This window comes from Uranotaenia lowii, chromosome 2 (assembly GCF_029784155.1).
Source record: "Uranotaenia lowii strain MFRU-FL chromosome 2, ASM2978415v1, whole genome shotgun sequence".
Taxonomy (NCBI): domain Eukaryota; kingdom Metazoa; phylum Arthropoda; class Insecta; order Diptera; family Culicidae; genus Uranotaenia; species Uranotaenia lowii.
Window position 1 is genome coordinate 153,044,739 of NC_073692.1, and position 16,874 is coordinate 153,061,612.

The 16,874-nt window shown below is 31.2% G+C and overlaps 1 protein-coding gene across 3 annotated transcripts in view; it reads right to left on the minus strand.

The window, feature by feature from the left end:
• The window catches only part of LOC129745879 (mucin-2-like), a 158,690-nt gene that overhangs the window by 140,015 nt on the left and 1,801 nt on the right, over positions 1 to 16,874 (minus strand). For all 3 annotated transcript variants that reach the window (XM_055739251.1, XM_055739253.1, XM_055739252.1), the window contains exon 2: positions 9,347 to 9,578. In XM_055739251.1, coding sequence (XP_055595226.1) covers positions 9,347 to 9,380 — 34 coding nt within the window. In that variant the 5' untranslated portion in view covers positions 9,381 to 9,578. The remainder of the gene's footprint in view (positions 1 to 9,346; positions 9,579 to 16,874) is intronic.

Below are 16,874 nucleotides of genomic sequence, written 5' to 3' on the forward strand. Positions count from 1 at the left end.
AACGTTATAAGTGCGACCACTGTGACACAATTTCTGTCATTTAACTTCTAGTTCCCTTGAAAAAGACCAACAAAACTGATCGAAACGTGGGGTAATTAAAAAAAAACTATCGTTGTTTGATCTACATCCAAGACCCTAAAAAAACAAATTTAAATTTATACGGACTGCGGACAAGTCTGCACCGTCCTCTTTAGCAAAAATTCAAGTATACTGAAGCTAGTTATCCTTTTTTCTTTTTAATTCATTTTTAAAGCGAGTTCCATGAATTCGAAAATGATTTTTTTTTTGCAGCAGTTTGCAATGCACATTAAATGCTTTGAGAAACATTAAGTTTCTGATTTGCTTTCCGAACCGTTTTGAGGTTCTAGTTTAAATAAAGTTTTCGTTTTAGCACTTCACGGTTCGTTTGAGTTAATCAGTGATGTTTTTCTAGTCAGATTTTTATATCATTTTTTATATTCTGCTACTGATTACTTTTTAACAAAATTTACTCTTTATTACGGTCTAACTGTAATATCTGACTGACATAAATTTTAAGAGAAAAAAACTTTCAAAATTAAATTTGACAATATAAATCATATCATTTTATCGATCTTCGCAGGTTTTTTATAAAATATCTTTGTCTCGATATTTTTAGCGATCTTGTTTTGAAATTTTATTTATTTAGTTAACATAGTCACTGAAATATTAAAATGTTAAAATGGCTAGAAAGCTTTTATGTACTCTCGCCTATCCTAATATAAGTGTGCCTCATTCTAAGAATTTAAACTAAAATATCAATCTGTCATTTTTCACCCAATGTGGTTATAAGCTTCAATGCTTCAAAATTCCTACGGGGATCGGCTTCATGCCCTAAATATTTATTTATTTTCTAATCCCTTTATGGTTTTCAGGTTTCTCAGGTATATGATGAAATCTGTAAAAAAAAGGCTAGGCACAATTTTCCCGTTTGTTTGGATAACGTGCCGCTATCAAGCCTACCCCTTTTCTGATACCTGATACCTGATAAACCCTTCATGATTCATAGTTAAAATGAAAGTTAGTATTGAAAAGAATCAACACACAGAATACTCCCATTATCAGTGATTCGTAGTAGGTGTCCAAAGCAGGTGTTTTAGATATAGTTTAAGAAAAGGTCAATTGTTGAAAATAGCATATTCGAATATCTTTTTGATCATTTCTATAATCTGTCAAGATAACATTTAGCGGACAGAAGTAAGAAATTAACTCACTTCAAGAGAAGGCATTTTTCAAATAATGGGTAGTTTAAAAGTTCGTGAGCTCAAATACTTAAGTACCCAAAAGTATTAAACTACAAAAACAGTAAATGTCTAGGAGCATAGGAGGTGTTGGTCAACCAAAGATCACATCATTTTTCCAAAACTACTCCTGATCTTAACCTCTCTATTACTAAAACAATCCTTAATGAGATACTTGAATAAAGATTCGCAGACGTATAGACGTTTTCTATAGCTGGTGGTTCTGACTAATCATTGCGACTTATCACAGAGTTTTTCAAACCAAGCTTTTGAAGAAAACTGGAATAACAGATTTATGGTTGATCCTAAAAAATATCTTACTAATCATCCTTCCATCATCCCTCTTTGAATACAAGGACGAGGCGGGCAGCGTTATTGATCTTTTTTTAAGGGAGAGCATGAGTTTTGTGCATTGCGAATGAGCTGCTTATCCCAAGCTGCATTCTTTTGGACCTTGTACAAAATTGATGGCCTCGATCAATCACGGAGTAGCAACTTTTGGCTATGTGTAACTTGTTCTGCTTAGCCACACCAGCGATCGTGGAATTCGAAGTGCATTGAAGGATTTGATGCAGTATAATATTATATTTTTATTAAATCTACTAGCTGATCCCGTACGAACTTCGTTTCGCTTTAAATCATTGGTACGTCCAAATGAGTTTAGAAAATGAATTCAAAAAATTCTTTCGACAATTTTGGGGAAAAAATTAAACAGTGTTTAAAGTCGCTACTATTACTATTAGTTGAAATTCAAATTAAACGGTTGATTGGCTTTTTTATTAAAATTTATGTGAGAGTGTTTTCTTCTCGATCGATTGCAAAATCTAGACATTATGGCAGAAACATGTACTATTAGTTTATGTGCACGACTCTTTTGCTTGACCTTCACACTTAAATTGGTATCAATTAACTGCCTCCAACAAAATTATTGCACAAAGCACTGAACTTTCAATGAAACCCTATTTTTCTGTCCCATGGCCCGAAATTCGATAATTGAAACCAATTTTACATTCCTCAAGACTCCCTTGTGCCATTTTTTCTTTTCAAATTATATGAAAAATAACGTCAGGAACTTGCAAACAGTGAACAGTGAATATAGATGCCCCTTTTGCCGACCCTTGACACGGAACATGCTACCTGGAGTCAATTGCTCATAGTTTATAACCCTCATCTGAACATTTTCATCTCAATCCGATGCATGATCACAACAATATCGCGAAAACAGTGAGCAACTAACATGGACGGTCTTATTTTTACCACGATTCAAAACTTGACACCTGAAATCAATTACACTGGGTGACAGCCAAAAAATAGTCTGGGGTTTCTCAGTTGATTTAGACTAATTTTTGTGTCCTGAGTTAGAATATCACATTGATTTTGCTGTATCAGGTCAACTTTTTGAGATACAGCCATATGGCTATATACGCTTCAATATGCTAGTAATAGGGGTTTTGACCTGATTGAACAAAACCATGGTCATTTTCGGACTCAGGGCGTCAATATTAGTCTAATTCAGTTGGAAAACCCTGGACTATTTTCAAAAAATCTTTTTTTGTTACTCAGTGTTATCTTTTCTGTTAAACAACCATGTGTCAATTTTCATTACAATTCTATGCTCAATCAAGAGAATATCGTAAAAACAGTGAACAGATAATAACCCCTTTTGCCGACCCCTGAGGCAAGATTTGAAACCTGAAAGCAAAAGAGCGTCCCTCAAAACTCCTATGCGGAAATTTTCATCTCAATCCAACGTAGAATAACGTCAAAATCGCAAAAACATTAAAGTTGGTTATGGACGACTCCTTCAGCCGACTTCTGATCCGCAATTTGAAACTTGAAATCGATTGCTCGTCCTTCAAAACACTCATGTGCTAATTTTCATCACAATACGATCTATAATAACGCCAATATCGCAAAAACATTAATCAGTGAATATGGACGACCCCTTTTGCCGACCCCTGACTTTAAATTTGATAAATGTAATCAATTGCTCGTCTCTCAAAACTCTTATGTGCAAATTTTCATCACAATCCGATGTAAAATAAAGCCAATATCCCAAAAACATTAATCAGTGGATATGGATGACCCCTCTGGCCGATCCCTGACCCTAAATTTGATAACTGTAATCGATTGTTCGTCTCTCAAAACACTCATGTGCAAATTTTCAACACAATCCGATGTAAAATAACGCCAATATCCCAAAAACATAAATCAGTGGATATGGACGACCCCTTTGGCTGACCCCTTACACAAAATTCGACACCTGAAATCGATTTCTTGTCTTTCAAAACACTCATGTGCAAATTTCCAACACGATCCGACAAAAAGTAACGTCAATATCGTGAAAACAATATTTGTCTTCTATGGACGACCCCCTTCAGAAAGGGTCATCCGAAAATCTAAAAACATTTTTCATCTTTCCTGGTCCTAATGAGCATCCATGCCAAATTTCAGCTCTCTAGCTCTTAAAACGGCTGAGTCTATAGAGGACAAACAAACAAACAAACAAACTAACAAACAAACAAACAAACATACAGAAATTGCTTTTTATATATATATAGATATAGATATAGATGAGAAAATTGTGGTATTTTTGAAGACTAATCAAAGCATTCCGGACTTAATGATTTAAGGCGTATATGAGTAGTCAAACAAGCTAAGCTAAGCTAAGCATTACGAAGATTGTGGTTTATTCTAAATATAACGTCGTTAGTTGCAATTCAACAAAATTTAAGCCTTTAAACTTCTTTCTCTCGATAATTACTTCGGTCGATATTTTTGACCACTATGTATCTATTTTGGACCTCCTCTGGGTCCTACTTTGGACCACCTTTTAACTATTTCTTTTTTCAAATTCTGTTTGCATTTCGAAATTGATTGAATTATGCGTATAATTAACTGAAATCAAACTTAATTGAAAGTGATAACTATTAAAATAAATTCAACAAATATGTAATAACACTAGAATAGAAGCTTCAAAGTGTAATCAAAAACACATAGCAGTTATTGATCTAATCTTGTAAGAGAAAGACGAGTTAAAGTGAGTTTCTTAATTATGTTCAGATTAATCATCAGTTCACGACTCAGGAATTTGTTTTTCCTTCAGCTAGGCTGTCAAAAAATGAATTGTCAATAAGCACGGTAGTAGAAACTGAATGAATCCTTTTTTTAAATCATGTGTACACTGCAATCTCTGTTCTTCAGTTTGCAAGGGGCTTATCTTTATTTGAAAATTGTTCAGTTTGAAGAGAAATGATTGTGGGTAGCCATTGCTTTTTTCAATCAGTAGAAGGTATGCGAAACTTTTGTTACGTTTCATAACCGATCTAAAAATTATTTAGGGTCACCATTAAATTAAACACAATTTAAAGCCAGAGAGTTATAAGCGCGAATTTTGAGTTAATAATGCCAAACGGTTTTAATATTTCAAACAACATTTGAAAGATTTTGGCTTGAGTTCTCGCTAATGTGCGAAGAGCCTAAGTAGGAGAAAAGCAGGCTGTATGTACATAAGACTGCCTCAAATTTGTAGGGGAAATTTAAAACCTGTGAAATGTCATACGCTGCAGGCTAAAATTGATCCTGGGCCTAGTACAAGATCTCATGCCAAATTTGGGCCAGATCGGACCACGGGAAGGAGTCGCTCAACGAGCCTGAAGTTTGTATGGTATTTTGAGACATTTTGTTCGAGAGGAACATGAAATTCCAGTTTTTCGTCAATAACTTTTATCTCCTTCGACTGATTTCTTTCAAAAACAGGTTTTCTTAAAACCTTAATTATGACAAATATTTCATCCCAAGGTTTTATTTCAATTGAAGTTAAGATAAAAAAGTTATTAAGCTTCAAAAATTGGCTAACTTTTTTAAGGGTGATATTCATCACTGTTTTAATGAGGCGACTAAATGTCCGACCAGAACATTCAATGTGAAATACATGCCGTTTCGTCAAATAATGACCGATTTACCCATTGTTGATGCGCTCGATTGCAATTTTTGATGTTTTTCTAATATTTGAGTTTGGATGATATTCGAACTATCGGAAAGAAGTAAGGGCAGATTTTTCCGTCCAGTCATGTTGCTAAGCCCCTGTGGTTATGCAATTTTTCTTTTAAATTGTCAAGCATTTTTCCGCCCTTACTTCTTTCCGAACTATCAAGTGAATATCATCCAAACTCAAATATTAGAACAACATCAAAAATTGCAATCGAGCGCAATAATCTTATATATAAATGGAGGCGTTTTCTTTGTAACAACATCACGTATGAATGGTCGGTCGAAATGAAGTGAAATTTGGTATCCGAGGATTTTTTAGGTCAGAGATGGTTTGTATAATAGTTTCAAGAATCTCACTTTTTATGAAAGGGGGGTCCCCATACAAAATTATCTCTCCACATCTTATATATATATAAAAATGGCGGTGTTTTCTTTGTAACAACATCACGTATGAATGGTCGGTCGAAATGAAGTGAAATTTGGTATCCGAGGGTATTTTGGGTCAGAGATTTTTTTTTTTTTTTTTTGTTTCGATTATAGTCGTTTTACCATCTTTATGGCATTCGTGACTTTATCAACGTTGCAGTTGGCGGATCGTTATTGAAAAACTTATCCTGTACAACTGTGTTCGATGTTTTGCTCTTGGGCTCGAACTCGCGGATATCGGCTCAGCAGACAACAGACTTGCCAACTGAGCTATATCACAAGCCCTTGGGTCAGAGATGGTTTCTATAATAGTTTCAAGAGTCTCACTTCTTATGGAAGGTGGTCCCAATACAAATTCAACTTTATTTGATACGGTTTCCATAAAAATCGATTCACGAGCACGATGAATTTATGGGCGTGTAGATGAAATCAAACATTTATTACGATTTATACATAAGAAGGTAAAACGAAGTTTACCGGGTCAGCTAGTAATGGTTAAAATCGGTCATTATTTGACGAAACGCCATGTATTTCACATTGAGTGTTATGGTCGGACATTTAGTCGCCTCATTAAAACAGTGATGAATATCACCCTTAAAAAAGTTAACCAATTTTTGAAGCTTAATAACTTTTTTATCTTAACTTCAATTGAAATAAAACCTTGGGATGAAATATTTGTCATAATTTAAATTTTAAGAAAACCCGTTTTTGATAGAAATCGGTCGAAGGAGACAAAAGTCATTGACGAAAAACGGGTTTTTCATGTTCCTCTCGAACAAAATGTCTTAAAATCCCATACAAACTTCAGGCTCGTTGAGCGACCCCTTCCCGTGGTCCGATCTGGCCCAAATTTGGCATGAGATCTTGTACTAGGCCCAGGATCAATTTTAGGCTGCAGCGTATAACTTTTTCAAAAGCCGGCTCATTTAGGGCAGTCTAATGTACATATTAAGCAGAATACTGATTTTATCAAATATTACATCGTATATGTGTACAAAAACTATATAAACATGAGCAGACATCTGTTTCTATACATTGGAGTAATTTTTATGTTAAAATCTCCTTCAGTTTTCTAAAAAATCGATTTGATAATAACTGTTGTCAAAATTGCTGAACCTCAAACCGTGCGGGCTAAATAATTCAGTTTCGTGACAAATTTCTAAATTTTCAATACATTATTCCGATCAGTGTATGAAAATTTATAATCAACCATTTTGTTTTGTCAATCAGTTAATTGAAAAATAATAATGTTTGTTGTCAATTCATGTGAAAAAGATCAAATTAACAACGAATCGTCGAAATGAGAGTATAAAATAAATAAAGGTTAAATAAAGGTTCAAAATGAAAAAAATATGAAACATAATAGAGATGATAGCAAAATGAGATCCCGTTTCTTACACTATTGAAAAAATTAAAACAATTCCAGGAAAGATCCATTAAATGCTAGCTGAGTAGAACAGTTTCTCTATTTCGTATCGCCTTTATTATTATCCCTAGGTGTGATATTCTTATATTCCAGAAGTTTTTTTTATGAATTAGTTTTCAAGGGAAAAATGCTTTCTAACCTTACTTGATTCCGGAAATGAATTTTCAAATATTGCTGGTATTGCGAAAACAGGAATTTACGATGAATTGCATTTTTGGTGACCGAAGAATTTTTTGTGATTTTTTTTTTTTGCTCAAAAAACAGGTGATATCAAAATGATGAAATGATGTTTAATATCAATCAGAATCAAAGTATTGATCAATGTTTTGAACAACCCCCCCCCACCCCCCATGAGGGTCCAGGAAAAGCAAGCGAGATATTCTCTACTCTGCACTCAAAATTTCAAATTCCTAATCAAGTATGGTATGGTTATCCAAGAGTAACGATTTGAATTCAGACTGATGCTAAAACCCCGAAAACTAATCCCACGTTCAGAATTATTTTGCAGTTTTTCAAAATTTTCTCCCTTTTGATGATGATTGATTGATAACATTAATATTATTTCGGAGCTTCTGGTTCCATAAAATCAAAATCCAAATAGTCTTTCTGATTTCATATATCGGATTCATATTTTAGGATTCTTGATTTTCAGTAAGAAATCATGGTTCCAATCCGGTTTTGGATTACATTCCAAGTTTGATTCATTCGTTTCGAACCTATCATCTTGGAGAAAAAGGGGTATAAGTGCATAAAAGTAAAAATTCGTGAAAAACACGCTTTTAAGCTGTTATTTTTGGTCATTTTTCATATATTTTTCAAAAATTTTCATTTTTCATTGAAATGTAACAGCTTAAAAAAAATAAAAAAAAATATGAAAAAAAAAATCATCAAATAGGTATAGCTTGAACTACGAAGAATCATTTGGCATTATTCACCTAAAATCGACAATGTTTGCACTGATACCTGACTCGAAAGGCCTCATATGCATTTTTAATATTAAAGTTACGTTTCATTTAATATTTATATTCAGATTCGAAATTCTTAAGCTGAATTCTAATGCAGATTTCCAACATAACAAAGGTTCAAAATGGCGATTCAGAATTGAAAACTCAGAATCAGGTCCATTATTTGAAATTTATAAAATGTTATTTTCCCGAATGATGAATGTGATTCAGATTCACATGACAGATTGAATGAATTAAGTCAAACTGAAACTCAAAACATCAGAACTTAAATTGATTCATGGTGAAGGGCTCCGAATCAAATTTCACTTCTTGGCTCATATTTTAAATCATATTGATCTGAAATTTAAATTTAGAAACCGTATTGAAATTCGGAAATAGATTCAAAATTCAAGTATTAAATCCAGTTTCAGAATTTTTATTCAGGATATTTGAAATTCAGATTCAGATTACTATTTCGTTGAGAAATGAACACATTGCGCACCAACTAAGAGATATCTCGTTTTTTTTCGCATGACGCGTGTGCGCTTTGCTGAGAAGCATAACTCAAATGCTTCGCATTTTATAAAAAATTAACTTTCTATAAATTTGTCCACAACACTTTTTATAACTCAAAGACACTAAATTTGTAGAATTTGGTCCAGTGGTTTCTGAGATAGATGTGTTGATATAGAAAAATGTATCTTATAGAAGAATGAATAACCAAATAGTAGGTACTGAACTTTATTGTATATTTTTCGTTCATACATTTTTGGAGCAAAAATAATCTAGAAAAAAAAACCAGTTTCCTAACCCCTCTTCTCCCCATTAGGCGGTTTTTCCAACGGCCCTGATTAAAACACAAATATTTTTCTGGTTTTGCGAATTAGTGTTATATAAATTTCAACATCAACTTTTTTCCATTCTGATTGGAGAAAATTGTATGACTTCATGGGTTCTTTTTCATTATTTTTCAGTAAATTAAACGTGGGTTTTAATAAAACAAATTCCATTTGCATTTCTTTATCATTGAGTAATTCTTGCAACACTGAGGTCATTGACAGACGTCGAACGGTCGTTTGGCAAATGTTATATCGGAAAACTCTCTTGCAGCATACCAATAAAACACAACAGCTCGGGGAAGTGACCTTACGGTAACAACAATTAACAAACGCCAAAAAAAACCTGGCAAATCATAGGTTCTCCATCGAAATGACTCCAGTAAATAGTGTAATCAACTGCCAAGGCGATTGCATGCGATAAAAGAAATATTTCCTACTGCCAAAAGCTTCAATACTTACGGATCACAAAACCCAAGTCCACGAGGCGCCTCATTTTTATTCAGCAACGTTTTCGGGGTTTCTCTGCTTGCTGCTGTTCAAATCATTTACGATTGCCACTTTTTGTCCAAGTTGTTTTTTAAACTTTTCTTTTGCAAACTTATAGTTTCCCAACAGCTGCGGCTGGTTTTTTCTCTGTTTATTTTCACAGGTGAACGACGACGGAAAAAAATCCGGGCAAAACTTCAAATCGCTGCAAATAAATTCAAGACCAAATTCAGTCAAACAACACAACAGCAGAAAAAAAAACAATCACTACAACAATTCGTCATCGGGAGGTCCAAGGGGAAGAATCCATTTTCAGGAAATTATTCGGTTTTTTCTTCTTGTCTTTTCGTTTCTTCCCGAATTCAACGCCAATCAGTGCCATGCCCGTTAATCCAAAGCACCGACTATTAAAACAAACATACTTTATTAATTTCTTCATGGAATTTATAATCGAGGCGAATAATTATTTTTGTTTCTTCTTGCTTCGTCTCTCTGGAAGTGTTGATTATCACTAATGAAGTTCAATTTGACACTCGCTTACGGTAGGTTCAAGTACTGTGATGTTGTACCAGAAAATTCAGATGGCGAACCAATTTGCAACTTTTTTATTCCCCGAGAAACTACCGATCCAGTAAATTAACACTGAATCTTGATTGTGTAGATCTGGAATTACATTGACAAATCAGGCCAACGAACAGTGGTTGTTTTTTTTTTTATTTCAAATAAGAATTCATTTAAATTTAGAATAACGCTATGCATTTTCCGAAGAAAATACTTTTCAACGGGTTTGAACCAATCAAGCAATTTTATACCCCTGTGTATCGTGTTTCATGTGTATAAACAGCTTAATTTACATTTAACAATGAAATCTTTATAAATTTACAGCGGATTTTTTTATCTTATTTTTTTTTTTATTTACAAAACTATCCGTCTCTCGACATAACTTGATGAACATAATTTCTAGAGGCAGCCATTCTATATAAACGATAACGGCAAACAAAATTCTTGTTTTCAATGAAAATGTTAATGGTTCTATTTCGCTGTTTTCAACCACTATCAAATGACGGAAAAAGAATTTTATTAATGTGTTCCTTCTTTGCACAATAAACTGTGAATCTCAAAAAACCTTGAAGGGCCTACGAACTGAAAATGGGGCAAAAGTACAAATGATATAAACGATCCACCATCCAAATCTGAACCGAAAATTTTTACTTTTTTTAAATGCACTGGAACATTCAGCGCATATTTTTGTTTCTATAAAGACCATATATATTTATGACGTTCACGAAATAAAACAAATTTTTAATCGTAAATTTTGAATTACAATTCCAAAAACCATTTTTATTTAAAAACATAAATCTTAACACAAAAAAATCCGAGCTCGTCTTTAGAATAGATTTCTATACATAAGTGTAATTGATCAAGATCAGAATTCGAAACCAACCATTTTCACTTCAAAATTTCGAGTACTAGTTTTAAAGATCAACAAGTTGTCAATAGTCAATAGAATAATCAAAAAAAATCTGAAATCTAGTATCAATTACTTTATTGCTTATTGCTTTGACTATAAAAAAAAAGTTGAATTCGTTGCAAATTTTATGCTGATGTGAAATGTTCATCAACTAACCAATTCCAGGCTCAATTTTATTCACTGTTTCTTGTTTTTCTAATGCTTAACTCCACTCTCAAAATAGTTTTGATAAGTTGAAGAAGACCACAAAATTCAAATTTTCCCAGGTGCAAAAAAACAGCTTATTTCGATCAATTGGAGTGCCCTAATTCCAAATTTGTGACTTTTTTTTCAACTTTTGTTTTTTTTTTTAAATAAACCTTTGAAAATAGATTAAAATCATTAAAGAAATTTCTGCAATTTTTTTAAAATAAACATTACACAAAAATTTGAAATAAGGGTTTTAAGTAAATTATAAAATTTCCCCAAGACAAAATAATTTTGACTTTTGCGAAAAACAAATTATTGAAGTTTCTTAGGTTTTTTTTAGATTTTCTCAATCTGTGAAATACGGGAATTTTAACGAATTTAAAAAAAAAAAAACAACTAAATTTAAGATATTTTTTTGACTTTAAAAAATTTGTAAATGAAACAAAACCTTTCCTTTAAATTTTCCATTCCTATAAAAATATGTGTAACGATATCTTTTCAAATATTTAAAAACTGTATAATTTAACTACAATATCGATTTTTCGTCATACTTTTCATCAAAATATTATTCCTCGTTTGAACGAAGTTAAAAATACAAAATCAGAATCTGTTTTTTTTTCATGAAGATTTATTACTTCATCAGTTATCAATGATTAATTTTACTAAATACTGATTCATTTTTAAGCTTATAAACTCCATCAAACAAAACAAGAGGTGATCTGACAAAAGATTCGAGTTCAGAATGCAAATTTCTACCGAATTCATCATTAAAACGTATCAATGAGTTATCAATGAAAATCTTTAAACTAGTTTCAATTGAACAAATTTCATTCTTAAATATATATAATCTTCATATTTTGTTTTAATTTTCTAAAAAAATTGTTATAAAAAATTAATAAATTTTATAGTCAAACTTTTTTTTGCAATATTATCAATTAGTTTGACGTTATTTTTCATTTATTAAGTTTTGTATATTTGAAACATAATCTTCTTGTGAGTTTATTTTTAATAAGAAAAACATAGTTTCTGTCTTTTGTCCTTTCCGAGACACAATATTTAAATTGACATTGAGGATATTCAGAACTTGCAATTTAGGAGGAACGAGGTGTTAAACACCTGCTTTGGTTCAAAATTTCCTTCAAAATTTGATTCACGATTTTTGAAACTCATACGCTTTTTAACATTTAATAAATATTTTTTTGAATATGATAGAAACTTTATTCTTATGCTAAATTCAGGCATAATAAAGCTTCAAAATAGCGATATGAATTCATTATTCGAAATTTGGATTTTTTATTTAGATTTGCAAGTCGGATTGGAAATAAATAATTGAAATAAAGAATAATCATTGAAACCCAAAACATGCAATTATATTAGATATTATGAATTCATGATTGAGGGCTCCAAAACGGATTTCAATTCTTTTCTCATATTTCTGAATTCAAAAACCGTTTTTATGTACATTTCATAAAACGTTTTGAAATTCCGAAACAGATTTTTATTTTTTTAATTCAAGTTCAAAATTCAGTTTCAGACAAAGCTCGTGAATGAATTCCACAATCAAAATAAAATCATCGAGATGATGATTTGGGTGATAATTTAAATTGCAAAAGATTGCAGAATGATAATTTTAATTGTAAGTTCGATGTAGGAGCTTTACCAAAGTCAATTCGTTTGCAAAATTCAGCTGAAAATTACAAAACTTAAGTAGAGTTATGGTTCATTTTGCAAAAAAATCCACAGGAATTGATTTTCAATTTTCAGAGAATACCGTATGTTTTGGCGATTAATAATATTGCAGTATTTTCAAGAACAAAATTTGAAACTCACATCTTTAGTTAAAGTCAAGTTGGCATAAATCCGATTTGTACTGCAAAATTTGAACCTTTTACCTTTATCTTTGAAAATTGGATTTATTTTTAGAATTTTCTTTCGAAATTGAAGGCTTTTTTAAAAAAAAAACCTATTGTAAATTCAAATTAAACAAGAAAAATTTAGCTGGCCAGATTACCTGGTTTTACCATAACTTGTCTGCCGCCCAAATTATGTTGAAAAAAAAATGTTTTTGTCTGGATTGATTCCCATTTTATTGTAAAAAAAATTTATTGCATCATGGTAATTTTTTATTTTGTCGCCAAAAATTAAACTTAACAAACTTGATTTTTTTATAAAAATATAAGAGATTTTTTTAGAGACTGGAGTACGATTCAAAATCTGGTTTTGTTTTTCGAAATAAAATTGTTCAATTATTTTAACCTTGATTTTTGTTGAATAGTTCATGGATTTTTGTTTTATTTTCCCGAATATTGACCGGAATTTGATTTAAAAATTCGGAAATAGAACGAAAAACTTGTTTCTATTTATCTAGAAAAAGGAACTTTAAAATGAATATTCGAATAGTATTTAAAAATAACAAGTATTTTTAATTTTTTTTGATACATGCATTGTTTAAGCAAAAATGTCATAGAAAAAATCCCCTCCCCCCTCATGAGTCAGCTCTTCCTACGGCCCTGCTAAAGTTTGATGCGCAATGTTAATCAAATTAGTATTCACTTTGTGCTTTCAATATTTACAACAAAACGTGGAATTCCTTATCTTTATAACTTTGTTAGAATGATCTCATCAGTTTATGAATGATCAATAATATTTTTTAACCTGTCTTTTGCAACAATGTAAGATTTCAATGTTAAATGAGACATGTTGTATTATAAATATCTATAATAATTTATTATTGTGTTTTTTTAAAATGATTTTTTCAAGCTTTTTATTTTGATAACTGGAAGAATTTTTATAGAATAAAATATCTTTGCTCGACTTTGATTGCTGGTACTCTTGATAAAAATTATGTTTTCTTTTTATCGAATTAAATTCAACCATCGAATTTAGGTTTTGAATACTTTTCTTTAAAATCAATAAAAAAAACTGTTTTATTTTAATTAAGAATTCACATTTCAAATTGTGGTTGATTACTTTTTCAAATTCAAGATATAAAAGGGGAGATTTTCAATCAACGCCTTCACTAAAAATAAGAAAAAATGTAAATTATGATAATGAATAATAAACAATTATTATCATTTTGCCAAGGAATTTTTCATCATGATGAATTTTCGACCTGAACTGATATTTATTTTTGTATTTGGATTTTATATTTTTCAAATCTGTTTATTTATTTGATTAATTATATTTTTATGCACTGATTTGGATATTTAGAATAATGTTTTTTTTTCTGTAAAGTTTTACTCGTATTTATTTCTTGGTGTCTTGGGAGTATTCTAAATTTCTAAATTCTAAATTTGAGTAACTTATATATGACTTACCGAGAAAAGCATTTGATTCTTTGATTCTGAGGCAAAAGCAGAAGCGAATAATTTAAAATTCCTTGTAAAACTCCTTGATTGTAGATGCGCAGCTCAGATTATTGCATCATAAATTTTCAATGAAGTGTGATCATTGAATGTTTATATTGTAAGATAAAAGAACATAACCTTTTACTAAACAAGAATCAACAAGAGGGGAGTGATTTTTCTTCTCTCAAATCATTCGAAGGCATTTCAAAACTTATTATTTTGAATAGAACAGTATTTTAAATAGATTTGTTAACAAAACATAGTTGCCCTACTTTGGATCCTTCAGGCGATGGTTTTTAAATAATCATGTTTTTCTCATAAATGGACGGGAGGTTTATTCCTTTTAGAATTTTTTTTTATAGTTCATGATTTTATATGCAAGTTTCAATGAAAATTTTTAACATAGGTTTTGCCGTTATTGAAAGATTTGCAAAGATATGGATGATCAAAATTTCCAACTTTGATCCTACTGTTCCTATTTTGGTACTGAATTGGTACCTTCATTGGACCTAGAACTAAAGCTCCTTTTAAAAGTATGATTTTTGAAAAATAGTTAAACATATTCATTAAAAATGTAATCTTCAAAAAAGTATTATCATTAAAAAAAAGGATTACAGCTTTATAACGATTAAAAATACTGGAATCTCTGTTATGAATATCTCAAACACTTTTACTCCCCGTCAGCTTTATCAGCAGAACAATAGCTGAAACTTTTCTATGTTTACTTACTTTTAGTTTGTTTGAGGGAAGCTGCCAAAAATGTTAGAAATGTTAAATATGGGTTCTGGGTTATGTCCCAATAGAAAATTCGCACCTTTGTTGATTTGTTGATAGTGAATCAAAGTTTTGGTGACGCCAGGTCTAAATATGGAACATCGAAGTCTCCTATTAATGAAACCTTTAAAAATCATCCAGGTTTTCCATTGAGTTTTAGTTATTTTACGAAAAAAAAATATTATTTTTCATTTTCTTCACAGAGAATGTAGTTTCCCTTTAAACTTTGGCTTGAACAATATAAATACCTGATTTTTCCTAATTCGTTCTTATTTCTCGCGCCCCACTAATTGCGCTGCCTGATTCACCACTGATGTGGAGGAACATTTAAAAAACGTTGAAAATTTTATCAGAAAGACTTTTTATGGCAAAAATCGGTATGGTAGGATTCAGGAAGAATAAGAGTCACTGTGTGCATCAATGCATTATTTACAATTTTCGGCATTTTAGGACTAAAGTAGGCTCTAGGTCCAAAGTAAGAGCGCTCGCCCTATTTATGTTGAAAAGTTTAACAAATATTGAAAGTTATGTTTTGATTATCGGCTGAAGAAACTTAAAAAAAATTATCACCAAAATTCCGAAAAAATTATTACTCTCCACAGGATTGCCTTAAGAACTCATGTTTTTATAAAAAAAAAAACAAGGTAGGGTTAGTTGCCCTACTTTGGACCCTTTAAGCGGTGGTTTTTAAATAATCACGCTTTTCTCATAAACAAACGGGAGCTTTCTATCTTTAAAGAAATTTATTTATAGTTCATTATCTTATCTACAAGTTTCAATGAGAATTTTCAACATAGGTTTCGCCTTTATTGAAAGATTTGCATAGATATTGATGATCAAAATTTCCATCTTTGAACCTACTGTTCCTATTTTGGTACTGTACTGGTACCTTCAATTGGACCTATATCTAAAACTCTTATAAAATATATGATTTTTCGAAAATAAATAAACAAATTCGTTAAAAGTGTAATTTTTAATTAAATATTACCATAAAAAATATTACAGCTTTTTAACGACTAAGAAAACTAACATTTCTGTCATGAATATTTTAAACACTTTTACTCCCCGTCAGCTCTATCAGCAGAAAAATGGCTCAAGTTTTTATATGTCTACTAACTTATAGTTTATTTGCGTAAAGCTAGCAAAAAATGTAAGATATGTTCAATATTGACTCTGAATTATGCCCCAATTAAAAATTCGCACTTTTGTTGATTTGTTTGGTATTCACACAAAATTTTTGTGATGTTAGGCCTAAAAAAGGAACATCAAAGTCAAAGTCTCCTATATTTGGACCCTTTACAAATTTTCCGGGTTTTCCATTGATTTTATTTATTTTAGGAAAAATAGGTAATCTGGTTTATATTCTTCATAGTGAAAGTAATAACCCTTTAAATATTGGCTTGGACACTAAAAAAACGTGATTTTTCCTTATTTCCTCTCATTTCTCAAAACGCACCCCACTAATTGAGCTGTCTAATTTACCACTGAATAGAAGGCATATTTTTAAAAACGTTGAAAATTTTATGAGAAAGATTTTTTATGGCAAAAAGCGGTATGGAAGGATTCAGTAAGAATAAGAGTTCATTGTGCACATAGCAGCATCTTTATCCTTTGCAAGCAAAATGAATTATTTACCATTTTCGGCATTTTAGGACTAAAGTAGGCTCTAGGACCAAAGTAGGTACACTCACCCTATCCACTTGTTTTTAATTCTTACAAA